At 39.6% G+C, this 27,929-nt stretch overlaps 3 protein-coding genes across 5 annotated transcripts; all 3 read right to left on the minus strand.

Moving 5' to 3' along the window:
• Window positions 1-1,445: 1,445 nt before the first annotated feature.
• Window positions 1,446-5,639, minus strand: tekt4 (tektin 4). 2 transcript variants are annotated; one of them, XM_022208456.2, is made up of 7 exons: window positions 4,979-5,638; window positions 4,076-4,146; window positions 3,838-3,981; window positions 3,673-3,759; window positions 3,453-3,588; window positions 3,229-3,383; window positions 1,446-2,455 (listed from the first exon to the last, which is right to left on the minus strand). In XM_022208456.2, exons 1-7 carry the CDS (start codon window positions 5,504-5,506, stop codon window positions 2,242-2,244), a joined length of 1,335 nt encoding a protein of 444 aa, XP_022064148.2. In that variant the 5' UTR covers window positions 5,507-5,638; the 3' UTR covers window positions 1,446-2,241. The 2 variants fall into 2 exon arrangements, with proteins under 2 accessions (XP_022064148.2, XP_022064141.2); XM_022208449.2 differs by having other exon boundaries at window positions 3,453-3,759; window positions 4,979-5,639.
• Window positions 5,640-7,804: 2,165 nt separating this feature from the next.
• Window positions 7,805-15,197, minus strand: LOC110961017 (polymeric immunoglobulin receptor-like). 2 transcript variants are annotated; one of them, XM_022208467.2, is made up of 8 exons: window positions 15,140-15,197; window positions 14,624-14,947; window positions 12,086-12,406; window positions 11,668-11,967; window positions 9,978-10,034; window positions 9,053-9,151; window positions 8,890-8,954; window positions 7,805-8,289 (listed from the first exon to the last, which is right to left on the minus strand). In XM_022208467.2, the coding sequence occupies exons 1-8, from the start codon at window positions 15,174-15,176 to the stop codon at window positions 8,125-8,127; spliced, it is 1,368 nt and encodes a 455-aa protein (XP_022064159.2). In that variant the 5' UTR covers window positions 15,177-15,197; the 3' UTR covers window positions 7,805-8,124. The 2 variants fall into 2 exon arrangements, with proteins under 2 accessions (XP_022064159.2, XP_022064167.2); XM_022208475.2 differs by lacking the exon at window positions 9,978-10,034.
• A 6,248-nt stretch (window positions 15,198-21,445) lies between these two features.
• On the minus strand, window positions 21,446-27,087 carry LOC110961033 (meteorin-like protein). Its single transcript, XM_022208486.2, has 5 exons — window positions 26,577-27,087; window positions 25,422-25,605; window positions 25,109-25,328; window positions 23,608-23,667; window positions 21,446-22,349 (listed from the first exon to the last, which is right to left on the minus strand). Exons 1-5 carry the CDS (start codon window positions 26,669-26,671, stop codon window positions 22,033-22,035), a joined length of 876 nt encoding a protein of 291 aa, XP_022064178.2. The 5' UTR covers window positions 26,672-27,087; the 3' UTR covers window positions 21,446-22,032.
• Between the last annotated feature and the right edge of the window lie 842 nt (window positions 27,088-27,929).

Here is a 27,929-nt window from a genome sequence, read left to right on the forward strand (position 1 = left end):
TCTAAGAATAGAGATGAATGGTGACTTTATGATTACATGAGGAAGAGCAGACGATCCTAAAAATGAGGCTTCAGTGAGATGAGGCTTAATGAGAATGAAATAAGTGAAGAGACTTCAAATTTGCAATGATTTACGCAATTTATAGAAATAGCAGAGCATCTTTGAAAGTCAGTAGATTCATTTGGACCGCTGTATTTCCTTTTTTGTTCATATACTTTACTAATCTTTACATTATGCAGGTTTGGAAACATGATATATGTCCTTTCATATCACTATCAAATGCTACAAGTTAAACAGTTACTGAAGCACCTTTATGTTGTTACACTTTAGAGATCGATGTTTCCTTTTGGCTTTTAGGTTGCTTTTGAGGTGGAGAACAGGCCAGTGTAAAGAGAAGTGACCTGACAGAAGACATTGAGGATCAAGAGCGCCCTCTGGTGGAGTAAATCACTACTAGAACTTCAAACACGGCAAGACTTTTTGTAATTTTTGTGTAATTTAAGTTATTTCTGTGGAATAATGTGGAATTAAAAGTGGGAAATCATAACCAGGACCTATGACAAGAAAGATTATATTTATGAAACAAACTGAGGACCTTAAAGGTCAGTCAGCGTATTCTCAACAAACGTTTACAACAGTAGACAACATCCTTATTTTGATTATTATATCCCGATTTAAGTATGTGACTGCTAAAAACAAGGATATCTATCTATCTATCTATGGAAAGTTCACAAGAGAGGAAATACATCTGACTAATATATTTCAAACTGCAGCACTCTGAGGTCATGATTTAAATGTGGAACTGAGGAAATTTAAAACTCAGCCACTTATAATTGTTAACATTTCGTGCAGTTGTAGTACATGAAGATGTGGAACAATTAAATCCTCCTGTTCATCCTCTGCAGTACGTTCTTGTAAAATAAGTCAAAGAAATATTTTTTCCCAGCTAATACAGGTGGCTAAAGCTATCTATCTTAATGTTCTATTGTAGCGATCAGTGTTGACATACAGCTGTAACGCACCAGTATTTAGGTGTGCATGATTAAATTTGAAACAGATGACATTTACTTAAATATAAGTGTCTATTTTGGGCTGCACAGTGGAGTAGTGGTTAGCACTTTTGCCTTGCAGCAAGAAGATCCCTGGTTCAAATCCCGGGGTGGGCCTGGGATCTTTCTGCATGGAGTTTGCATGTTCTCCCTGTGCATGCGTGGGTTTTCTCCGGGCACTCCGGCTTCCTCCTACAGTCCAAAAATATGCTGAGGTCAATTGGTTACTCTAAATTGCCCGTAGGTGTGAATGTGAGTATGATTGTTTGTCTGTATATGTAGTCCTGTGACAGACTGGCGACCTGTCCAGGCTCCAGCACCCCCCGCAACCCTAGAGAGGATAAAGCGGTGTATAGAGGATGGATGGATGGATAAACTGAACTGGTGGAAATGGGATCCTCAAAAGTAAAAGGTTTAATAGAGATGCGAAATAGACTCATGGCTTCAGTATGTCCTTTGCTTGAGCTTGAAGCCCTGCTGGGCCTCACAGAGCCACTAGCAATTCTGTAGATTCCTGTTTTATTTGCATGTGGACCAAAGGGTTGGAGTGGATAAATCACCCACATATTTACGTCTTACCTGTTTGTTCTGCTGCTAGTGGGCCCAAAATACAACTGTGCACTAAATGCAAACATAATTGAGTTGATTGATTACACCAAATGCTAAACATAATGCTTTTTCTCTTTTTTTGTGTGTGTTTTTTTTTTTTAGATCTATGAAAATCGCACATCTGAGATGCATGCAATGTTGCATTTCTCTGAGCAGCAAAGCAACAATCATGTCTATGATAATGAGGATGGCAACAATGTGTACTATGAATTTACTGCACCAGAACATATCTACTGTAATCAGTAGTGAGCAGATGCATGACTGGGGTCAAATTTGTGGTCACATTAATCTCATGATTGTTTGTATTTTCTCTGTCTAAATCCAATCCTCTTACAGTCTGAACAAAGAATAAAGAAATGAATCCAAAAGTAGCAAATATCATGTGTAGAGCTCAGAAACAGCTGAACACACAGTTAATCCCTTTTTGATGTGGGTTACAGAAACATGGATATGAAAATGAATTGAAATACAACTGATATGCTCTCTGCCATCTCTACTATGCTCTCTGCAACAAAGAGCCAAAGCAAAGCAAAATTTTCAAAAATAGCAACAACAGCACAGATTCCAGAAACACTTGTTGTCTTCAGTATCCTGACAGCACTGAGATGGTCGGATAGCGGTTACGGTGAGTCATGCACTTTTCTCTCTCGATGAACAATGAGTGGGTTTTGCAGTTTATGTCCTTCTCGAGCGCCATGCGTGACTCCTCCAGGTGGGACAAAGAGCCCCTGGCTTCACTCAGCTGCTGCTGCAGAGACGCCACAGTGGCCTCAATCTGCCTCACCTCCCCTTCCAGACTACAAGAAACAAACGAGGATACCGGTACATATGTAAATAGAAAGAGAGTACAGATGCTTTTATCTTGTTTTGCATGTGCATTAGGAATTGACCGATAAGGGGTTTTTCAGTACTGATACTGATTATTGGTGATCATGAAAGGCTGAAAAATGATATTTGTGCCTGATATACACACAATGTTATCTATTAACAGCATGTGATAGCAGGGAAATCACTATTTGTCATTCATGACTCTGCCTCGTCATTTATAGCTGTGCATAACTGCGCAACTTTTTATTACTTTAACTGAATATATACAATAGAAAGAAGAGTGATAAAATCAAAGCATCATGCGTCGACTGATTAAGATTAATCAGTTTATCTTCTGCAGTTTTGTCTGTTCTTCTCTGTTTTCTTAAACTTCTGTCACTTGTATTGCATTGCCAACTAGAGACCATACCTTAAAGAATTATTACTGTTTTCCAGACTCTGTTTCAGGGTAATCTGCCTCCTCACATAGCCGCTAGCTGTGAGCATAGCCCTAGCCACTATGACAACAGATGGTTTCCTTATATGTCATGACGACTTGTGTTTCTCGTTCAGTTTGAACTGGTAGGGTCTCTGCTTTAGAGATATTTCTGAGATCACAGAGTGACTACAGACAGAGAGAGGAGGCTGCATCAGACTCGACGTTGCGCATTTAATTCATCGATAATTGACTGATCGGCATACCAATGCCATTAAGTGGAAAAATGTCAGACGGCCAATAATCGTCTATTTCTGGTGTGCATACCTGAACTGGGGTTCATCCCTGCAGAGCTCCATGTTGGGTCTGAGTGAGCGCAGGTAAAGCCTGGACTGAGCTACTCTCAGTGGAGCCTCTTTGTTGTGGATGGCTTGCTGTAGAGCCGCAATGTTCTTCTCCTGGGCCCCGATTTGCTCCAAGATCTGCACGAGATCCTACAATCAATCATAAGTTATTTATCAATCAGCTGCTCAGTCTGTCAGTTAGTCTACCTTGACTAGCTTCATCTCCAGCTGGGTTTTAGCCTCAATAAGCTCCGCACAGCGCTGGCTGAAGGCTCGGTCCACAGTGGAGCATTGCACCCTGAGATCCTCAGTGGTGTCCTGCAGCATTCGCTCCACCAGCACTCTGACACAGACAAACATCATCATGATGTGTACAGAAAATAATAAATGATGCACCACATTCAGTTTGGGACACAGGTGCTCTGACCTGAGGCTGCTGGTAGCCTGTTCCTCCTGCATGGCCTTCGATAGGTTGTCCTGTGTGAACTTTGTCCACGATGAGTGGTTGCACACCCTGCAGAAGGTGGATTGTCTCGATTAACAGCACCGTTTCTCATACTGTCAGATTTATTTCATGCATCCACATACTCACTGCTCCTGCATGGTGGCTGAGCTGGGGTGGTGCTGAGTATCTGGACTCATGTTGCTGTGCCTTCCACCATTTTCATCAAAGCTGTAGGCCTGGTGCTTATCAGACCAGTCCAGCTCTAATGTCTGCTTGGCATCTCTGTTCATCCTGACACAAAGACACTCATTAAAGGATCATTCACTTCTAATGAGGGCATTGTATTAGTGAGTTGCTTGTTGTGAAATTCTAGTTTGACACTCACTTGATCTGACTGACAACCTGAGCTGTGGTTCTCTTTAGAAGAGCCTGAATGCTCCTGATTAAGTCCACTTCCTGAAAAAAAACATACAGCAGTTGGGCTTAGATAGGAGCCCTCTGCTGGGCGCAAGTTACTGTTCCAAAAACATTGATGTGTGAGAGAAATCTGCCTGTTGTTTTCCTGATTAATTATATCAGACAAAAGTTGAAAAAATGGTTATTCCAAATTTCTCAAGTCAAGGTGAATGCTATCTGATGTGGCATTTTGTCTTGCCAATTGTGCAGATGCCAATTACTAGTATGTGGGTACATATATATATATATATATATATATATATATATATATATATATATATATATATATATATAAGACACTGCATTAATTAGAACTTAAGACAAGCAAAGATAGGAGATTGTTAGACATGAGGAAGTGGATGCATCGAATATTTGGCATATTTTGTGAAAAAAGGACAGAAATTGAGTGCTTAATTGTTTGATGACTTCACATATTATTTTACTATTAATCCTGTGAACATCAAAACCCTGACACAAGCTTTTTTAAAGAATAATCGCTAAAATTGCACAGTTTATTGTAGCAACAAATTGTAAAATCAGAAGAAAAAAAAGTATATTCAACTTTCACTGTGAACTACTCATCAGTGACCTGCAGTTCCACTGGAAATTCATCCAAATCTAAGGTCAAAACCATGATATGTCATCAAAATCCCTTTATTCTACATGTCTGGTTTGATCTACCATGACTATTATTTTATGTACACTACACTAGCACAAAGGCATCATCAGTATCATCTGAATTTAACATAAATACCACCTTTTTGCTTCCTTTTCACACAGATTCACATATAAACCTTGATTTCATGAGGTAAATCTTACATCCAGGCCTCACCTTCAGCAGCTCCTCCTCCACGGAGTCTCGAACCAGGTCTGGTCCCAGTCTTCTGGTCCTGCAGGTCAGATTATCGGTGGCGATGGCAAACGGAGTCTCAGTGGCGTCCAGCGCCTTCTCCAGTCGCGTCTTCAGCGCCAGCAGGGCCTCGGTGTCGGCCAGCAGCTGTTCGATGTGCCGCTGCAGCTCGGACTTCCAGTAGTGGATCTCCTGCAGCCTCTCCCCCAGCAGACGCGTCCCCTGGGCCTGTTTCCCTGAAGTAGCCGCCTCTGTGTCCTGGTTCAGAGCTCTGGACTCTCGCTGGATAGTCCGGGCGTCGTGGTGGTCGGTACCGGCCTGTTCAAGTATAGTTCGGTAGTTGGAGAACCATTCGCTCGTGGTGTATTTCGCCGAGCGGTACCCGACGGTGGCTGAGCCCGAGGACGGCTGTGGGAGCTCCGGACCCTCAGGAGCGTCTTTCTCCGGGAGTCCCTGAGCCACAGCCCGGCTGTCATAGTGCGGACGTGACACCAACACACCTGAGCTCATTTTCACTTTTCCGTTATAAGAAGAAGAGAGAAAAAAAAATAGAAAACTGATGTAAACTCAAATTGCAAGTATAAGCAGTGAGTTTAACACTCCTGATCCAGCTGTATGTTTGTTTACTGTTGCCTGGTTACACATGTTGGCTGCTCTGCTCAAGTGACTGCACTCAAAGTAGCAGGTGAGGATTCAGTGTCATTTCAGTCATCCAGATCATCATAAGAGCTTCTAGAAGACAACTGAGCACAAAGAGGCTTTCAAGAGGCTTCCTCCGTTCAAAAGAAACAAACCCTCCTGGATGAGACGGAGGATCATCTTCAAGAACTAAGAAGTGAACTTTCCTTCTACTGAATCTCTTAGGAGTGTTGACCTCACCTACTGACAGCTGAACCTTGGTGTGCTGAGTCATCTGAACCACATCAGTATGTTCCAGCATCGCCTGCTTCCAGCCCTGTTGTTGTCATCAAGGAAGAGCCTTATAGAAACATCTGCTTTCTTCACTCATCCCCATGTCATGTACTGCAGCACAATGGTGAAAGAAGTAATCACATCTTTTATTTAAGTAAAAGTAGCAATATCAGAATTTGAAAATAGTCAGTGACAAGTACAAGTCTTGAATTACAAATCTTATTTCAGTAAAAGTATGTATGTTTTATCACCAAAACGTACTTGAAGCACAAAAATAAAAATATTCATTAGATACCAATATGGGATCTGTCAAGTGTTTAATTTGCATTAATTTAATTGCATTAATACCATCTGAACCCCAAGCAGTTAAGGGGTGTTTTTGGGTCCTGTCACACTTTTACTTGCTGTAGGTTCATCTGTAAAGTTGTGACTTCTATAGAAACAGCACAACCATGGCTAAATGTGAGAGAATGCAAAAATGTACTTTGTGAAGTATAACAAGTTACAGTGCCACAAGTCATAAAAAATAAAAGCTGAATTTCTTAATTTATTTGACAAAAATTGAAAAAAAACATCAGTCAACATGTGCAACATATTTTCCAACTGCCCATAGGTGTTACAAAATTGTACAAAAAGCATTGTTGATATATTTAATTAGTTTCCATACCTGTCTCCTATCTACGGTCTTAACACAGCCTGCAGTTCAACCCAACTCCCAGCTGCAGAGTCCCAGAAATCCTGTCACGTCACAGTTGGTTGGAGGTGAGTCGCTCGTGACTTCACAGCTGCACAGAAGGCGTACAGAAGCTTTGGTTTATTTAAAGAATCTGGTTTGAGCAAGTGGCTGCACAGTGGAGTAGTGGTTAGCACTTTCACCTTGCAGCTAGAAGAGCCTTGGTTTCTTTCTGCATGGAGTTTGCATGTTCTCCCTGAACATACATGGGCTTTCCCAAGATTCTCTGCCCCCCCCCCCCCCCCCCCCACACACACACACACACACACAGAGTCCAAAAACATGCTGAGATTAATTGGCGATTCCAAATTGTGTGTCGGTGTGAATGTGAGTGTGATTGTTTGTCTCTATGTGTAGCCCTGCGATAGACTGGTGACCTGTCCAGCTGCCTTCACCCTGAGTCAGCTGGGATAGGCTCCATCCCCATAACCCTAATGAGGATTAAGCGGTGTATAGATAATGGATGGATGGATGTCTACTAAAAGTAACAATAAATAAATGTAAGAAATACTCTCTTTCAAGTACAATTTCTGCATTCAAAGCCCCATTTGACAAGAAATACAGAAGTGATACCAGTAATAGAAAAAAAGCAGTTGTACAGGCCACTGTTTTTGTAGCTTTAAGTTCTGGTTACACTGTTACTGGTCCTTTAGTCCATATGAAAATTTCAAGGGACTGCTCTCCAGTGGAACTAACAAATCATGAACATGTGATTATTTACAAAGAACGTTAAACACTACCTTTTTAAAAAAGATTTTGACAATAATTTTTTCAATACTGGATTTGTGCATTTGACGTTTTGTGATGCATTTTTCACTTTAGCATATTTTTTAATCATAGTGTATTTTAGACTTTATTGTGCATTTTGTACTTTAGCATATTTGTCTTGGTGTGATCTTCATCCTATTAATTCTACTCTATTCTATTCTGTTCTATTCTGATAAGTATCCAATAATTATAGAAACATCAGATGAGTGTAGTGCAGCAAAAGGTTTAACGCATAACATAATGAAAAATACAAACTACAGATACTGCACAATTGTCATTAAACACACTATCGGAGTAAATTTATTGCTCTCCAATACTTTAATGACAGTGACTATGTGTGTTTTGCTTGAAAATGATTGTATTCCTTAAATAATGACTGAGCTCCGTAATGACTGGGTTTATCATCATTTGTTGACTTGTTTTCTTTTATTATATACAAATAGGTAACTTACATTTAAGTTGCATGGCTGAAATTTTACATGATATCCACAATTCATACAAGGAGTGCAGATTGAAGAAAATTAATGCAATGGCAAAAGTTGAAAGCGTTAAAACCATGAACATGTACATGTTCAACTGTATCTTATGTTGATGATAAAACAAATCTGGGTCACAACGACCAACAAAGTCTTCAGTTAGAGGATGTAATTGTCAGATTGCAGTGGTACATGAATGCGGGTTGCGCTGTTGTTCATGCTAAAACAGTACAGACAGTTCATCTGTTATAGCCTTGATGGAAACTTTGGTTACAGTAGATGTCTTCTGTGATGTTTTCATAGTCGGGTTGGTCTTCACCTTCATTGTCATACTGCGAACAGGCGTTCTGCTGTCCGGATTTCATTGGCTTTGCGTACTGAACAACTTCTTGATTTTCATAAATCTGCGAAAGAATCAAACAATAAACAGAGAAGAGGGTGAATTTACTGACAAAGCACAAACACAGAGACCCCAGTTTGATGGACATATTTAGCATCGAATCAAACATTTTTGCCATTTTATTGTGCAAAATACAAGGAAATAAAGAGTGCTACTCCTAAATAGGGCATTAGAACCTTAAAAACACACACCCAAATATAAGGAAATAAATAATCAATATTAAAATAAAACACTAGATGTAGCTGTTGCATCAGTATGTATGCTGATTAAAGTATTGCAGAGTATGGCACCAGTTTAAATGAAACTTATCACACACGAATAAATAGAATTATCGATTATCATATTCACATATTAAAAAAGAATAATAATTTTGCCACATCATCAACAGACTTCAGAAGTAGCCTGATAATTAGTTAGTTAGTCAATATCTCTGTTCAGTGCACTGCTTCTTTGCAGGACATCTGGCTGTACAGGTCAGATCACTGTGAAATTTTGTGCACATGTATTTAATTTCAGTAACAATTTTGGTTTGCATCACAGTCTAGTAACAAGTCCTGCTAAAGGCTACAAGGAAATATTTAAACATAGATTTTTGTTTTCTTACATCTACTCCGCCCATCGCTTCCTCTGAAGTATTGGGTTTGCTTCTGTAGGTGTTGACCTCAGCACCTGCAGGCACACATCAAAAGAAATAATTACATTTTTTTTGTATGCATGCATGCATTTGTGTGCAAAGTCTGATGCAAGTGTTTCAATGTCAGATATACCTTGCACTTTGTGACGTTTGTATTTACAGGCAATAACCAGGGCAAATATCACTATGAGCGACACAGCGGACACAGTGACAACCACATAGAGTACCACGTCTGAAAACCAAAAGAACAGAGCAAAGTGAAAATATACACTTCCTGAAACACAACACTTCAGCAGCACTCATCAATACCAAAGCAATAACAGCAGAAGGAACTGCAAATAAAAGAATGGTGGCTACACAGCTTTTGAAGATTTTTATGATTCCTTTTTAATTACTATTGAAATATCACTGTGTGCTTCTATCACAGATGCACATAACTATAGCTAGTTCTACAGCTGGGAGGTTATTTGTTTGACTTACATGCACTCCCTGGTGACTTACCCAAACTGAAACTATAAACACTCAACCATAACCTGAATGAAAACCAAATGTTAACCCTTCATTAACAAGAACACACACACACACACACACACACACACACACACACACACACACACACACACACACACACACACACACACACACACACACACACACACACACACACACACACACACACTATGTTTTTCTATCTTTGTGGGGACTTACCATTGACTCCCATTCATATCTAACCCCTAACCCTTACCGTAACCTTAACCAAAACAATGGCTAACGCTAAAGAAACGTTTTTGCACTTTTACTTTTTTCAAACAACATGGCCAAGAAAACACTGTTTAAACTTGTGGGGCCCGAAAGATGTCCCCACAAGTGACGTAGTTTTTGGATTTCCTACAGTTGTGAGGACATTTTGTCCCCACAATGTAGCAAATGCTAAAACACACACACACACACACACACACACACACACACACACACACACACACACACACACACACACACACACACACACACACACACACACACACTGTATTTATGCATATATTTATATATAGATATACCTTTGACATGTTTGGTAGATGGATGTGTTGAATTTGTTTCCACAGTGATGTCAGAGACTGTCAGAGAAAAACGTTACTTCTGGTCACAGTGGCAGCAGGACTCAAGGGATATCATTGCTTTCTCAGTCAATTGATCAGTGGATCACTTTGGTTCACAATGAGATATCATATCAGCATATAAACGCTTTGACATCAAATACTGTTGGTTGTCTTTTCCGAGTTTAACAAAGCAACATCAAGAACCACACAGCAGTCCAGCCACTCAAAGGTAATCTTTCCCAGGTCCTAAAAGAGGTTTTAACATTCGTTTTTTGAGTTAAATGTTAAAACCTCTTCTGTACAGTCTTGCCGCCCCTGTACAGATATCTTTTATTCCAAATTAAAACTACAGTGATGTAAAAGACTGACCACAAGCTATGAAGCACAATTTAAAAGTTTAAAAACAGCATTTTGTGTTCTGTTGGTTATCTTTGTCTAATACTAAATAAATATAAAAATGAGTTGATCTGGAACATTTAAGTGTAAAAATTTTGAAATGATGGAGGACATCAGGAAGGGGGAAAATACATTTTCACAGCACTGTATATACTGTATATATACCTTTAACATGTTTGCCAGAAGGATGTATTGATTCCACAGTGATGACAGAGACGGTCGACTGCGGAAAGACTGTCGGAGAAAAATATTATTTCTGGCCACAATGGCAGCAGGACTCTGGGGATATCATTGCTTTCTCAGTCAGTTGGTCAGTGCAGCACAGTGGTTCACACTGTGGTTTTTTTTTTTTTTTTTTTTTTTGGGGGGGGGGGGGGGGGCGGATCTCAACAACTGAGATTGCCATGAAATTTTGCACAAACATGGACAATCAACATCATCAGGCAAGATTTTTACTTTGTCCAGTACATTGAGTGGCTTTTCACTGTTGGACCTTGGTGGCATGAAGAGAATGTATGAACAGAACAATGAAGGATTTGCAATGTTTAACTTTATGACAACCAATCAGCATTTGCCCTCTCTGACTTTGACCAATCAGCACTGAGATCCACACCACAGTTCAGCTGTACAGAAGTATCTTCCCAGTCTGCAAAAATCCTGCAGCTAAAAACAGCTTCTTCGGTTTGAAACGTTTAGCATGCTAACAGGCTAAACTAACCATTACAGGAAAACCACACATGATCCAATGTGATCCCATGTGTTTTTTCTGTAAGACAAAAGAGTGATTGGATTGATAAATTATAATACATTTACTAGATTGCATTAGCAATCAGTACAAATGCACTATCAGAAAGAGGGTGGCAGCATGCTGTAAACGCCTATCGTTTTTAGCAGCTATGTTCAGATAAATTAATAATGTTAACAATAACTACACACTATACACACAGCAGTTCAAAGAGAAAGTCACCAACTGACCGTAAATTTTTGTGCTGGTGGTGTGGTAAAAACGAAATGTCGAAACCAGGGTCTAATTTGGCCACAGATAAGCTAGAGGTGTAAAGTGAAGTTTCGATTCAGCCCTTCAGGCCTCTCACTAGCAAACATCTGCACAGTGGAGACAACCGAGTCTGCAGTTTCATTTCATCAGACCTCAGTCACCTGAACCACCAGGAGACGACCACTTTTGTTTATGCACATATAATGTAACTTCCAGCGATCTTCATTTTATTCTCTTATACGTCTGTGCTGATCTTACCTACTGACAGCTGAATCTTGGTGTAGTTTCCAATGCCCCACTGTGAGTCTGAAACACACCAGTATGTCCCAGCATCACCTGCTTCCAGCCCTGAGATTGTCACTGAAAACAAGCTGGAAGAAACGTCGTCCTGCATCGAGAACCTGCTCTTACTGGTAATCACATCTCTGCAGTTTTTGTGGTGATCACCCTTACAGAGAAACTTCCTGTTATTCTTGTGTTTGGGCAGATAAGGACACTGCAAAGTTACTGCATGTCCCACGATGCCACTCATGTTGTGTGACTTCACACAGCACCACTCTGTCGGTCAGAAAGCACAAAAGGATCTCAGACTTATCAAATGTTCAATTGTCTTGATCTTCCTTTGGATTAAGTGACATTTTGTGAAATGTAGTGAGGTTTAACTGTGACTTCTCACCTTTTACTTCCAACTTAATAGCAGCGAAAACATTGAATCCATTGTTCCTATGTACGCCACAAAGATACGACCCAGAATCCTTTTGGGTCAGACTGCTGATGTTCACTGTGAATTTCCTGATCTCCTTGTCATCAGTAAGAGTGAACTGTCCGTTGTGTTCGTTGTCAGATGTGACCAGTGCCTGCTGCAGACATGTGGACGGTTGCGTCCCTCTGCAGAAATATTTCAGGTTGTTCTGGTTCTCAGACTCATACGGACAACTGAAGGACACCGAACCTCCATCATGACTTTCTTTTTCAGTCACATGGTCACAGCAGCTGTCTGTCAAGAAGAAATCAAACAACACACACTGGAAATAATACCCCGCTCAAAACAAGAAAAACAAACTTATTTCAAAGAACTTTTACTTTGAAATAAGTGAAAAAATCTTCCAATAGAACAAGTGACAACTGGCTTGGTAAGATTTCTTGAAATAAGATATGATATTTAGAATCTTGAGGTCTCAAAATTAGCTGGGAAAACTTATTTTAAGCTATATTTTAACAGGATTGTCAAGCTTATCCTAAAAATATCTAAAGTGATTACATATTTATCAGTAAAACTTCTAATATTTTCTTAGAAACATTCAGAAAAAAATCTTTGAGAATGTTCTTAAAAACCATTTCTTTTATTAATTAATTAATTAATTAATTAATTAATTAATTATTATTATTATTATTATTATTATTATTATTATTATTATTATTATTATTTTTACCAAAAATGTTCAGAGATTTCCCAAAAATGTTGAAAATGTGGACATCAGAAGTTTCACTGTGAAAATATTTTTTTCCCCTCACATTTTCAAACCTTAAAACGGGTCAGTTTTGACCCGCAGAACGACACAAGGGTCAAACTTGTTTTGAGTTTTCTTGTAAAATTCAACTCAAAACAAGATAATTTCAAAATTGTTTGACTTAACAAGATATTTAAGATGCAATGTCTTGAAACAAGCCCCTCCATCTTGCTGAAATGATTATCACTTGTTAAGTGAATTTATCTTAAATCAAGTGGGATGAAACATTTAGACTAAGAATAAGACAAATAGACTTGGAAGGATTTTGAGTTTTTGCAGTGCATTTTATAGCTTTACAGACAGTTTTACAGCTCTGAAGACAACAGTAATGTTTTATATTCAGCTCATTAGTCAATGTTGCACGCTTCTTAGACGGTGATCTTCCTCTAGTATGCAGAGTTCACTGTTCTGCCGTCAGGCTCACGCGACAAACCACCAGGTCATTTGTTTTCAGTGGATTATTAAAGAACTATTTAAACTTGCTAATTTTTCTATCATCTATTATTCGAAATAATGAATTTAATGCTACTCATTGTTTCTTAAAGGTTTATCTGCCTGCCTGTTGTGTTGTAACCTAATTAACAGTAACTATTAAAATATACTGATTAAATATACGTAAATTAACAGGAGAAAACTATGGCAATTCTGTTGATTGTAAATAATTTGTAGTTAATTTAAGTCAAAAACACAAGTTTTCCTGCCGCCTTAAAAATGTGAATTCACTGCACTTTGTTGGGTTAATTAGCTCAAAGTCGTCTTATGGGTTGTAAAAGTGTAAAACGAGTTAAGTAAAAGGAACTTGAGAAAGTGAGATCAATGAAGTCAAGATATAAAGTTGCATTAATGTTACAGACTTGCTTTGCTTTTACCTTGTTTAGGTTTAAAGCATTTATTCTACATTTAACATCAGGAACTTACAGTCTGCAGCTGCTGAAGCCATTTTTGACCAGAGTTTAAATTACAGCAAGATAAATTACAAGTCTGCACTTATTGAGGACTGACTTCAAAACTAACCTCTATCATGATTAGAATTATTTAGTTTATTATGAAAAGTATAACGTCATTTAACAGAGATATACAGTATATTTCAACAATGTCTGTTGTCGGAGTTCTAAGTCTTTCCCAGTTTATTTTAGAAAGTCAGTTTATACGCTACTTTTGTTTCTTGTATACTGAAGTTAAGAGTTAAGTGACCTTTCAGGTGTTCATTCAGATGATTATTTTAAGCCACAATACCACAGGATATATGGATTCACGGACATAAGTTCTAAAGCAGTCCAAAAACCAAGAATAAATAGACATTTTAAGTTTAAAAAAACTGGACAGTAGGAAAATTTTAATAAACTAGAAAAGACAATATGGTTTGATTGCATTCTTTTATGATGTTTTACAGTGTAGCAGCTTTGTATTTATTCACTTGTCACCTCTAAACATAGCAAACGGTACAATGCCTCAGGTTATAGGAACTTATGTTTATGAGTTATAATGTGGTGTACATTAGATATTTGCTTTAAAAAGGACATTTTAAGTTCAATAAACAGGATATTACAAAAATACACTTTCCTTTATGATTTACAGTGCACCAGTTCTGTATTTATTCAGTTGCCATCTCTTGTAATAATTACATTTGCAGCCCTTACACTGGACTTGCTTCTGATTTTTACTTAATGGTGATGTAGATATTAAACTATGTAAGCTTTTACCTTGTCTTATCTCCAGCTTGACTTCATTGTAGAGATCTTTCCCAGTCCTGGTCACCCCGCACCAGTATGTCCCAGAATCCGAAGCACGAAGATCAGAGATTGTCACAGTGGACTTCCGTGCCTTTTTGTCATCATAAATGGAATATCTACCTTTCTTTGTTTGTCCTGTCATAATTAGAACATCACTGTCACCACAGCCGTTCCTGCATAGGTATTTCTCATAGCCCTGATAGCCTTCATCATAGTGGCAGGAAACATTCACATCTCGTCCCTCATATCCAAACACATGGAAACCTGCAGCACCGGACAGAGAACTCAGAGCAGCTGTAAAAGAAAGGCAACAGAAACAATTTTACCTGATCATGTAGATATTCATCCTAGCAGTGTTAACAGCTGTAAAATGAAATTACAATGACCATAACAAGGTGTATTTTTCCTGCAGTTAGCTTCTTGTGCTAAAATCTCTATTTCTAAAACAAATAGGCTTTAGTTACTCATCAAATCTAAACAGCTTACTGCAAAAAGTGAGCAGCACGCTGCAAAGGCTCTTCATCTTTGCCCTATTTCAAAGAAACAGAAACCTGAAAGGAAGTGTTTCTCACACTGAGAATAGAACGCCCACACTGTGTAAGAATGCCAACATCGGAGTCTTTCACTTCTGCATTCAGATGACCAGTTTTAAACTTTCCCAGAGTCACATTTATAACAAAATTCATCACCTTTCTTGTGAAATCATTGAGCAGTTTTTGTAGTTAGTCTGTATTAGTAGTTGTGAAATATAAGTTTTATAAATTTCTACTGTAAGTGAATGAGGTGCTAAGAAAATCTAGTCAGATGTGTCTAACTTAATGATGGTGATGAACTTAGTGTTTGAATCATTTTTGGTTTTAAAGCACTTATACAGTGGTAGAAAAAAAGGTTTTCAGACATCCCATGAATTTGTGAAATATTGCATCAAGAATCACTCTAAGGCAGGCCCGGACTGGCAATCAGGAGAGGCGGGACTTTTCCCGGTGGCCTGCCTCCTTATTGGCCTGCCTGGACAGGCCAGCCACGGACTGACAGGCCAATGAAAAAAAGTTGATCGGATTTTTGGCAGACAACCTTAGGTCTTCAAGTGCAATTTCTTTGAGTATATTCGCAGCCAAAATACTAAACAATTTTTTAAAAAAAAAAAGCCATTAATAACTTAAAATTGATTGGTTGCATAAAAATACATAAAAAAAATTTGAGTACTGGGTCATTTTGGTACCAGTTATCCACTAATGAAGGTCGTGCTTTTTACTAAAAGACACAATTTTGTTGCCATGATTCGTGTCTATATAAAGCCAGCACATTTGAAAGTTGTTCCGACACAAAAATGGATAAAACAAGGAACCTCACGCAGGAAGTACGCCTGTAGATATAGATACAGATTCCAGGAAGGGTACAGCTGCTGCCAGATAGCCAGGAAGTACAGATGCAGTCGTTCAACAGTTGGATACACTCTGCAGAAATACAGACGAACCAACAGCTTGGAAGCTAAAACCAAGATCTGGGCGTCCAAGGGTTTCTGCAGCAAGAAATGACTGCATCCTGATCCTCATGTGCAGGGATAACCACAGAATGATATCAAAGAAACTAGTGTCTAGTGTTCCACCCGCACTGTACGTGGCCGACTTTTACATCATAACTTAAAGTCCTGCAAGGCTGACAAGAAACCCCTGACCAATGAGAGACAGAGGTTAGCCCGGCGCTGTTGGGCCCAAGCACACAAGAACTGGACAGCCAAGAACTGGAAAAAGATTCTGGGGTCAGTCGAGTCCAGTTTCCGGCATTATCTTCCTCCTGCTAATGTGAGGGTACGCAGAAGACCAGGTGAAGCATTATCTCCAGAATGTACAGTACCTACTGTCATGCATGGTGGAGGCAGCATCATGGTTTGGGCATACGTGAGTGCTACTGGTGTTGGTTATCTCATTGTCAGTGATGACACTCTGCCAATAATTGTTCTATTCTCCAAACCCACATACTCCCTTCTGCATGTGCACTGTTCCGTCAAGGTCAAAACTGGATGTTTCAACACAATAATGCCTCTTGAACACATCCAGGACCAGCAGAACTTGACTGCAGGAGGCACAGGATCCAAGTCTTAGAATATCCAGCTCAATCCCCAGACATGAGCCCCATTGAAAATCTGTGGTGGATTATCAAAAAAACTGTTCCAAAGCATAAATCAAAGAATTTTGAAAAACTTAAAGAGAAGAATGGGACAAGACTTCCCCTCAACAGTGTGAAAGGCTCGTGGGGAACATCCCAGCCAGGATTAGAGCTCTACTGTGTGCTAATGGCAGGACTACTAAATATTAATTTGAGCATGTGATGGCTCATTTATCTTTTGTTCAGTTTTGAACACGTTCTCTGTTATTTGTTAACTTTGATACCAACAATATTGAGAACTGACCTACAGAAACTGTCAAGAATTTAGTTTTGCTAGTTTTTCTTGTAAACAATAAACAAAAAACGTAATTTGTATGTTTGTGTCTGTCTAATGCAGCCATGCCCTCTGAAACACAAAAAAAGATTTTTACCCAAATATTTCATGATAGTATTTAAGATTGCGTAAAAACTTTAAGGTTAAGGGTCTCTGAAAACTCTTTTAAACCACTGTAATTTCTGTATTTCTGAATTTGCCGTTGCATTTCACGTTGCTGCCACAGAGGGGCACTGCAGCCTCATATCCAAAGAAACAAATTAGAAGAACAACAGTAAGTGACTTCTATTCTTCATTTAATGGGGGTCATGTGGATGTGGCCCAAAGAAATTGGTTTCGAAAGTTATCATTACACCTCAATTTTATATATACATGTTCTATAAGCACTGATTATATAATTTAAAATGAGAACAAAATAGAACAGATTGAGTTGTTTGGTCATCAACCACCCTTGTTTATTTTATTCTTTTTTATTTTTAGATTAAAAATCTGTTTATTGGTGGACCAGAAACCCATCCACCAGCCTTTTCAAGTCTCTTAATAGTTTCAAATCTGGCCATCTTTTTTCCAGACTTAGTAGGGCTTTTAAAAGTTTAATTAAGAAATAATTTCATGTATTTAATTATATTCAAGATTTTCAATGAATTAAAGATATGTAGAATTAAGGTGGTTGCAAAATGCATGTTTTTAGAATTTTGTCACTGCAGCCTCACTACAGAATAATGCAAGAAATCAGTGAAATCAGTGAACTTTTAGTGAAAGCGTCAAAGCTATAAGCAGCATTCACTCAGCATACAATTTTCTTGAATCAAACTCTGTCACAAGCCTTTCAAGACAAATGTGCTTATAAAGGCATCAACCAGTAAACAGCATCATCAACTATTTAATCAATTTCATAAGGCCTCTTTCCTCATGCAGGAGAATGAGGAAGAACCAAATTCTGATGCACACATGTTGCTTGGATTGCCACGTGACACTCAAGGATGGGTTACATTGATCTTTCCTTAGTAAGAAGCAGAGCTACTGATCTGACTGACAGCAAAATAGCTAATTGGTTAATGAGCAAGACTCACTTAAACAGTGGATGGATTCACAAATGTCTCTTAAAAGTACTTATGAATATTGCTTGTGACTAACATTTAAAAGACTTTTTCATAGCTATGAATTTTTAAGTTGATCTATTTGTGTATACTTCTAAAACAAAATGTTAAAATAGAACAGAATTGGAAAATTGGAATATTTATCACGCTATTAGTTTTAAATTAAAACGACACTTTTCATTAATCACTTTAAAAGACAAATAGGACAATTCACTCTTCTGATGGAATTATTCATGACATCAACATTTATCTCAGATCTGCCTTCTACATTTAAAAGTATCACCTCTTTGCTTATTTTAAAGTCCCTGTGCGAACTTCATTAAGGGCATCAGTCTCTATAAAGACTGGCCACATGTCATATCCTCTGGACCCTCTTTAGAAACCAGACATGCTTACAACCAAAAATATTGTGCCACCATGTAAAACCACTGACCCCACCCTGACCAGAGCATTATAAAATGCCAGTGGCGGTATACAGTATGTGGGTGGAAGCATGCATGTGTGTTTTCCCTGAGCTCAGCCATTCCCTTGACTCCAGCTGACCGCTCAGCTGTGCCTCTCGCATACTGCAGCACAAACTGTTTCCATATCTCACACCGAAAGGTTACCATTAAGACTCCTGTGCGGAGGGATAAGTGTGTCCCGAATTAGCGAGGATGCCAAGGCGAGCTGGGCTGTTGCCAGGGTGGGTTGCCAGGGGGTGTTGGGTGTTGCTATGGTGGGTTGGGTTTCTGCAGTGTGGCCTGCTTGCATGTCGGCAGTGTGCAAGGCGTGTGTGTTGTGGTCTTCTCAAACTACAACTCAAAACAAACGCGCACACACACACACACACACACACACACACACTTGGTCCTTAGTATGTAGAGGGGACTGTTATTTAAAGGTGACCCACTCAGGTCTCCTGGATCTGTCTTAAACCTTCATGCTGTGTGTTTATGCCTCCCTCCATTGCTCTCTTACCTTCTCCCTCTCACTTATTTGTGTGAAGTCAATGAGCTTTATTCACTTTATTTCACTCAATTAACTACCGTTTTGACAAGTATGTTACTGACAGAAAAACTACAAACAGAACATGCAAGTCTGTTTGAATTGTGGGATTCAGTCATTTGCAGATATTCATTGCTGCATTCTTAGTGTTCATTCCCCGCAAAGACCATCTAATGGACTTACTGCATATTAGCTTTAGGCTAGCTAGCTATTGTTGCATTGTCTGTATGGTTGTGTTTAGTTTGTCTTTAAACTCAGCACCAACATTTTACTGTTTCTCTGCAGTTGCTCTTATTTTCCCTCTCATTTCTGTACATTTATGAAGCACATGTATAAAGCTCTGGGATATGCAAAGGTCACATCAGGCAAAATTCACATTCATCAAATTCAGGTCCACTTGCATTTCCATTAACTTTAAATGCTGCTGTCTCTATGACTCACTTTTCTTTTTTCTATCGGAACACACCATTAAAAGTTAGAATATTTGAGCACCTGTTGGTTAGGTGTCGAACAGACTTTATCTAAACTGAGGCTGTCACAACTGATGACATTGCCCCGAAAAATATGCGTTTTAATCATCAATATTCAATTTTAAGAACCAACATCTAGTTTTTACTTTTTTTTCTAAAAAAAATTAAAACTAATGCTTTTCTTCTGTATCACTGCATAATTGCTGTGTTATGACATCAGTTCACTTTGGCTCCACTCATTAGTCGGGTGAAATCCCCACTTCAGTCTCAGAAAATGGCAGCTGCTGCAGCAACAGAGTCTGACTTAGATAAGGGTTAAATTTTCAAAGACGCAACACTTAGAAAGTACAGAAGTATTTCAAATTATCACACAACAGAAAGGTGATTTATACACTCTAGATTTGTATTAGTGCAACACACAGGAAATCACACAACGCTATTCTGCTGTTCTGAAAAAACTGTAAACTCATCTTTAGTATCTATTTATTGGAAGGAAGAGCTTTTTCAAATGTCTTTTCACCCTGTAGCTGCTGTATGTCTTTATAGTTGCTTAGAACACTCCCAAAACCCAACACTCAAACCTAAAATTAACTGAGTAATTCGTAAAATAGTTAATGATTAATCTCGTGCTTGTGAAACCCCGAACTTTATAATCATGCATTAATAAACTGCTAGTGTTTGTAAGAGCACAGCAGTACATTTACAGGCCTGCAGTGCCTTTCTTTGACTCTCGAAACTCTGTGCTAAAAGCACCACAGACAATACTGACACAAAAACACTTAATCATCTCATTCAGAGCACCTGCACACTCTAAAAGTATGACCCTGGTGAGAAATTAAGAATAATTTATTTCATACTATGTTACAGGACTTGTGATTTGTCTCTGCTCATGGAGGTGTGTCTGTGTGTGATTGTATAGCTATCTTTGTGGGGACCACTTGAGTTTTAAAATAAGTGAGGTCGGTCACTTAGCCAAACCTAATGTTTGAGGTTTGGCTTTGGGGTTTTAAGTTGGAATTAGGCATTTAGTTATGATGGCTCAACTGAAGGTAAAGCGCTGTGTCCTCACAATGATATCTATTAAAATGTGTGTGTCTGTGTGCAGAAAGGGGACATTCCATCCATTCTTGCTCTTCCTGAGGAAAGAGGGAAAGCATCCCACACACACACACAGAACTGTTGACAGCAGGCAGAGGTGCACATACACCCCTCTAAGGTCATTCATACATCCGCCTCCTCTTTCAGCTCTCCACCCACAATAGTCTCCACCATCCCTCTGCTCTGACAGTAGCTTTATACTTTGACAGGCACCTATCGTGACTAAACTCCACCATGAAGTCCTGTGACTTCAGCGGCATACTCGACAGATATTCAGTCTTTCCTTAACCTCAAGAGAAAAACATTAGCTATTGAACTGGACCTGGTTGGCTACTGTGGAAAATATAATTGCTTCTCCTTCTCCCACACGGCGGTGAATGGAGACACGCATGCAGGGAAGGAGGATGCCAACCAGAAGAGTGGCTCATCAAAGCTCCACAGGGGCAGCGACGCCAGCACTGACGCACTGCTGCTCTCCTGCCAGCTAATGGTCACTGAGCACTCATAATGGCTTTTTCTTTAGGGTAGTTAGGTGGATAATATGTCTTTGTTTGCATCCATGTGGGCCAGCGGAGAGGCTGGTAACTTTTGGTCCTTTACGTTTTTGTTCCTACTATGAGCGTCACTCGCCACTTGTTTTTAATTATGTGCACATCAGCCACACCAAGCCTCATTGTGCCGTGCAGTATGCGAATCATAAGAACAGGTTGGTTTATTACATTTATCTCAACATACAGTTTAGTTCATTCTAAGACATGCACAAACACCAAAATAGACCACTTTTGTCAACAGAAACACAGATGCCTTTTCAATTTTCTGTAAATATGTACAACCCTTTTGAACTCAATAGCAAAACACACACACAAACTTAGTATATAAAGACTCACAGAGCTGCATACTATACACTTCTGTCAGAAGACTCCTAAATTTTACAGAAAGCTTTTTACAAAGCAAACGTTCATTTCAAGAATGAGCTGTATCATCAATGTGAAAATCAAAACAAAAAAAAATGTTAACCAGTTAGGCACAAATTGAACTCATCAATCATTCATTCACTGTCACTCTTGCACACATGAAGCATACAAATACAGTCAAATGGAGACATTTCAGCTTAGGCAGCACCTCGGCTGCTGAAATGCTCGGTGTCCAACTGTCCTTTCTGCTGCAAATCAAAAATAAGCTGCACAGCACTAAATGATGACCTTAATGATGACCAGGGGGTTTATAGGCCTGCTTATCCCTTATCGCTGCTTGTTTTATCCAGAGCCATGAGGAGATCTCTCAGTTTACGTCTATTTGACAGGGGTTTGTTCCCGCTTTCTGTGCGCTGATGTAAAGCTCCAGGAAGTCTTTGTAGCGAGGTGCACAGCCAAGCCAGGCTTCGCTGAAGTGGACAGAGCCAGTCAAAAGGTATTCGTTCTCCCCTGAATGGACGCCACACTGTTTGGGAACGTTGACGCGTCCACTCCAGCTTCGTCCTCTGGCTCCACCCCAAGCAAACACACCGCTCTTCTGACGGAACAGCCGGCTCAGAGCAACCACAACTGGAGAGTGTTCATCAGTGCCCGACGCCACGCTTCGAAAGACGCCACTACCAGCTACAAAGACAGAAATGAAGAGCAACTAAATTTAAAAAGGGGGAATGAAATCTGGAACTACTGTATAAGTGATGTTGCTGAGTTAATCTGCTGACTTTATACCTCAGGAATATTGGAAAAATCAATCAAATTCAATGTGCCATTATCTTTTAATTGCCAGGTGTGGCCACTGCTCAGCATAGTGTGACATATTGAGAAATACACTCATTCACTGTTTTGTCGGGAATTAGAAGAGAAAAGTGTTACCACTCTCATGTCAGTCGACTAAATATGTAGCTGGAACCAAGAGGAGTAGCAGCAACAGTTTAGCATAAAAAACAAAAGCAGAAGCTCTCTGAAGTCTTAGGGAAAAAGTCTTTTACCTTACATCCCTGCAAAATTGATAGATATGAAGTGTTACATCTTGCTTCCAGATTTTAAGTTGCCGGATACCTTCATATTTACTGCACAAAGTCTTTGCAGTAAAGCTAAGAAGACTTTGTTCTTACTGTGTTCTACAAAAGGTCAAATTATTCTTTTAATCATCTCAATCCCAAGTAGTTTCTTGATGTTTTATTTGTTCCTGTCATATTTTTATTCACTATGGGCTCATTTTTCACTGCAATATAAAGCCCTGCACCGTAACTGAAACACGCTTCCCACAACCATGACTGGAAAAGAAGAGAACCCAGAAATGTGTCCTGTGATGCACGTCACAGTTATATTGGCATAAATTCTAAAAACACAAAGTTGAATTTCTTTATATCTCCGTTTGTTTTAACAAAAATTTAAAAATTCTGAAATCAGTGAGTGCCCATAGATGTTATCAATTCTTTCCTGCTTACATTTTTACTTTGCTTCTAAAACACAGCCTGCAGTTCAGCCAAAGACTCACTGAATTTTCAGTTGGTTGCAGCTGAATCACTAATTCTCAGTTGTGACAAACACTGAAGATTTTTTTTTGTCTTTATACAATCTGGTTAGTGCAAACAATGCATTTATGATACAATTTTAAATAAAAATATGACGTGTACTTTAAAGTGATATTGGTGAAAAATCATGACTTTCAGCTCAGATTTGGTTCATTTTCTTGACAGCACAGTATTTAACACATGGGTAGGTCAAAGGCAGTTGGAAAGCTGAAAGTCTGGTGATTCTTTCTGACATTTTTCTGACACTGACAAATGGTGTCCTGAAAACAAATATAGCATGTCTTGTAAACCTGCCAGCAGATTTTAGGGTTCAGCGGGTTAAAGTGCACATCTGTGTATGTATTTACCAAAGTCACTGGTACACACAGCCATGAGGACCTCTTCATCGGAGCAGGGTTTGCAGGTGACTAGAAAACAACCACAAACAAACATTAAATTATTTGAACATAAGAACACAAATGCCCTTATTTCAATAATCCATTATCTTGCCTTTTGAGTTGTTTCACACTTTGTCTGTTTCTGGTTCTGTCTTTCCATGTGTTGGTTTGTGTTTTTAAAGTAAATGTAGAAAATGTGTGAATAAGAAAACAGCAGGTGAGGGAAGAGGCTTTAATCGGAGAAGTAGCCTTAGACCCTGTCAGCTACAAAAACAGCCGTAAAGCGTCCAGACACTCAGACAGGAAACTTCAGTGGAAAGACTTTCTTCTCTCTCTCCCCTCCAACACAACACTTTACCCATACGGGTGGGCTACCCAAAACCCCCTGCTTTAACAGGCAGGAGGGTCTGTTCTTGATTGACAGTCGAGAGACGATTGGTTGACCCTTGCGCTTGACCCGAACGAGACCTTTTGATTGGCCTGCTTGTTTTCATACGTCTGGCTGACACAGGGGGAGGAGGGGAGTGAGGAAGCGGGGGAGGAGGGTGTCAGCAAGCAACTGAGATGAAGACACAAGTGTGAAACATTAACGTGGCCTTTTTTGAAGGGCAGTTTTAGTCTGTCACCCTCAATTCATGTCTGTGGACTGTGTCAGGTAACGAGGAGCTTAACGGATCATTTCAGCCAATTACAAACAGACTGTGGACAACTGACTGAGATTTGCTGAATTTAGTGAATGTTTAACCTTTTTTTTTTTCAACGGACAAAATGAGACTGGAGCTGGAAATGTATTACTTGCAATGTTGGTGCATTTAGGTGCAGAAATAACTGAATGTTGGTTGCCTGAGAGCATCAATTTTACTCCAATGTCGTTTTGAAATTTTGTCCTTCAAACATCTTCTGCTCATCATTTAAATTCCAGATAGGATTTTCCAACAACAGCTCTAATGGGATCAAAAGTAAGGCATTTTCAAAATCGTCCCTCTCAATATTAAAAATACAGCAACTACTGAAACTGTATATAGACTAGAATAGAATTGAAATACTTCATTGATCCCCAAGGAAATTCAGCAGCACACTGAAAGAGTAAAGTGACACCATCACAGTACAAATAAACAGGAAAATATAGTAAAATACAAAATGCACAATAAAGTGTTAAATATACTACGATTTTAAAATGTATCAAATGTCAAATGCTAAGTGAGGAAATTAAAGTCCTATCAACAAAAAAGTTGGAAAATCACATGAGGTTTGAGCAAAGATAGAACTACAGTTTTCATTATACTGTGTACATCAAACTTGTACTATAAGCTACCAAATACTACTAGTATAAGGCTGCAGAGTATATTCAGTCTTACAGTTGACACAAAACATATTAAGATAAGTCAACAGCAAATTAATCTCTCTAAAGGTACAAGTTTCCCTTCCTATGTGAATCACATGACACTCATTAAATAAAAAAGCCTGTTACCTGAACCGTGGTGCAGGGATGGATACATGTGTGCACCCGGCCCCTGACTGGAAACCAGCTCATACTGGAAAGCTGTGATCCTCCTGCTGATGTCTGTCTGTGGGATGGCCTCCACAAAGAGAACTCCTTCTGCCAGACTGAAACAGTGAACTGCAGCCTGGTCCTTTTCTGTGAGCAGCAGCCTCAGATCCCCTGCATGCTCCAGGTACACATGAGAACCCTGAACAAGGACATTTCTAATTAGAGTCACTGTAATTCATATAAACGCTAGATACACCAAAGCCACTTTCTGGATACCGGTTTCATACTCTACCTGGGAGTAAGGATATGGCTTTATGCACGCATGGAGACCCGACATGTGCCCTGACGAAGGCTCTATGTTGGGTCTCAGGTTGACGATGATGGCACCGGTGGGGTAGAGCCACTCCAGTGATCCCTGGGAGCAGCGAAGGTAGACCTGCTCCACGTCTCTACGGTGAGACTCATGGCTCAAACCGCTACAGAGGAGAAAAGAGACTTCTTGTGAGGCATATTGACTCTTTCACAGAGAGAAGAATGGGACAAAACACCTAAAACCACCAAAATGACCACTATTAAGAGCCTATAAAACACACTTCAGACACAGAGTTAAAGACACATACAGAGGGATTTAATGGCACTCTTTAGGAGTAACTCTGGCAGCCAAGTCTTTCACTTGTCTCTGATGTGCAGAAAGCACCTCAACACCAGGAACTGATTAGAAGATTTGAGGCGAGTAAACTTTACAACACAGAGTGCAAAGTACAGGCTTTCATTATTTTATGACTTGGGGACTTGGAGGAGCGATCAAAGGCACCATGTGGCTGTATTTACTTAAGATTAGGAGCTGCAGCAGAGACATTCCTGTGATCAGAAATACATTTGTAAAAGTCCTACAGAGTGCACATTGTAGATGGAAAAGAAGTCGCATTCAACCACCTCTCTTGTTCATCTCCTTCTGAGTCAGTTTCCTTTCTGAGAACAGAAACTGCGTGAAAATATTCCGATAAATGCAAAGAGGACTAATAATCAGATCTGACCTCAGTGCATTTCTCGACAGTAACCACAGCAAACCCATCTCTGAACTTTCTTTGGCATTTCTTATTACTCATTTTCCTTCTGACCCTCCAGTGCCCTTCCTGAGGATCCAGATGAATCTTAATTATACATGTGTGCGTGTAATTACTCCTCCGAGCCCGCAGAAATCTAGAGTAATGGACAACAGAAGTGGTTCAAAGGCGCAGCTTCTCCTTCAAACACTAAAGCGAATCCGTGGATTGAAGTCAAAAGCGCGAATCATTTTTAACACAAATATACAGTTTCTCGTGCGGCTCGTTAAGAAAATAACATTCCAGAATGAACTGTGTGTTGCTTTTATCGCCTGTAAAATCAGCCCGTGGTGCATTTTCTGCTTCTACACACAGACTGACCAGGAGTCCTCCATCCTCACCTTCCTCTCCAGCTGCACTGGTCGCTGGAGTACTGCGCCACCGCCCGACACACGAGCACAGCTGTGATCCACTGGACAGCCCACGGCCGGAGCATAGTGGCCCGTCCGCCCCGCCGTTCCCCGGATCCCGCACACCAGACCACACCGACACCAGCCAGCCGCTCCGTTCCGCTCCCGGTTCAACGAATCTCTCCAAATGCGCCGCCGAGAGCGCGCAGGCTACATGGCGGGTTCAAGTGAGGCAAAGACTGCGTCCGACAGAGACAAACATCCTGGAGAGAAGTGCGTAAAAGGAGCAGAGTGCGCGCAGCAGCCGGACAACACGCAGACTGTTTGAAAAACTTTCGCCGTGTGCGCTCCGCTGCGCGTCAGCGGGGACGCGTGCCAGCAGCTGACTGCGCTTGAGTGACACGCGAACGCTCCAGAAACCACTCCCACGGACCCACGGGAGAGATAGGAGCACACAGAGCTCCCGGGTCAACACATAAACACCAGCAAGCCTGTAGAAAGAAAAAAAACGTAAAAAAGAGAGAGAGAGAGAGAGAGACAGAAATCTGGCAATAATGATGTTTGAAAATATATGTTAAACACAGTAATGCTCAAAAGCTGTAAAACATTTTTAAATGAATATAACAGCAAATATCTGTAAAATAAGTATATTCCCTTGTAGATTTTCACACAGTAAAACTGAGCAATTTTGTGGTCACGCATTATTGAAGAACCAATGACTATATCTAGGAACACCCATTTTCATTGTGGCTATTGTACACAGCCCTGTTTTTTTTAAATAGTCATTATATAAGAGGAATAAATAAATGTCATAAACCATCGAAATTATGTTAAATAACAGCTGAAAAATGTTTACCATTTCAGTCCTTAATATACACATTTTTTTTTTAAATTTTCAACTAAAATAAAAACATACGTAAAATAATAATTTTTGCTGATTTAAGTATTGTTAAAAAATGAGTTGAATTTTTAGGTCAGACATTGCAAAAGAAAAAATTATCATTTGTAATAATACAGATTTTTGATATGGATGTTTTGGACTATTTTTTTCTTCCATATAGTTCGTTTCAATTCAGTTTTATTTATGTAATGCCAATTCACAACATTCACCATCTCATTTGGATTCCCTACAGAACCAGGCTCAGGTAAGGCGGTCATCTGCCTCGACCAGTTGGGGTGAGAGTTGGGATGGGGGATAGCAGGATAGCAGATGGAGGACAGACAAAGAATACAAAACAGAACAGTTTGTAATCTATTACTTTTCCTGATATGTGCAATCTAACAAGCCAGGGAAATTCTGTAAAGTAACAGAATATTTAGCATTTCTCAATTCTCAATGTGCAT

Source organism: Acanthochromis polyacanthus, chromosome 3 (assembly GCF_021347895.1).
Source record: "Acanthochromis polyacanthus isolate Apoly-LR-REF ecotype Palm Island chromosome 3, KAUST_Apoly_ChrSc, whole genome shotgun sequence".
In the NCBI taxonomy this organism is placed as follows: domain Eukaryota; kingdom Metazoa; phylum Chordata; class Actinopteri; family Pomacentridae; genus Acanthochromis; species Acanthochromis polyacanthus.

Coding starts and splice junctions, on each gene's coding strand:
- LOC110961033 (XM_022208486.2), bottom strand. CDS start 26,671: ATGCTCCGGCCGTGGGCTGTCCAGTGGATCACAGCTGTGCTCGTGTGT. Junction 25,606..26,576: donor CAGTGCAGCTGGAGAGGAAG/GTGAGGATGGAG, acceptor TCTCCTCTGTAG/CGGTTTGAGCCATGAGTCTC. Junction 22,350..23,607: donor TGTGTGTACCAGTGACTTTG/GTAAATACATAC, acceptor CTGTCTTTGTAG/CTGGTAGTGGCGTCTTTCGA.
- LOC110961017 (XM_022208467.2), bottom strand. CDS start 15,176: ATGAAGAGCCTTTGCAGCGTGCTGCTCACTTTTTGCA. Junction 10,035..11,667: donor CAAGATTCAGCTGTCAGTAG/GTAAGATCAGCA, acceptor TTTCTCTGACAG/TCTCTGACATCACTGTGGAA. Junction 8,290..8,889: donor AAGCGATGGGCGGAGTAGAT/GTAAGAAAACAA, acceptor ATTCTTTCGCAG/ATTTATGAAAATCAAGAAGT.
- tekt4 (XM_022208449.2), bottom strand. CDS start 5,506: ATGAGCTCAGGTGTGTTGGTGTCACGTCCGCACTATGACAGCCGGGCT. Junction 3,760..3,837: donor TCAGCCACCATGCAGGAGCA/GTGAGTATGTGG, acceptor CACCTTCTGCAG/GGTGTGCAACCACTCATCGT. Junction 3,384..3,452: donor TGGAGATGAAGCTAGTCAAG/GTAGACTAACTG, acceptor GATCTCGTGCAG/ATCTTGGAGCAAATCGGGGC.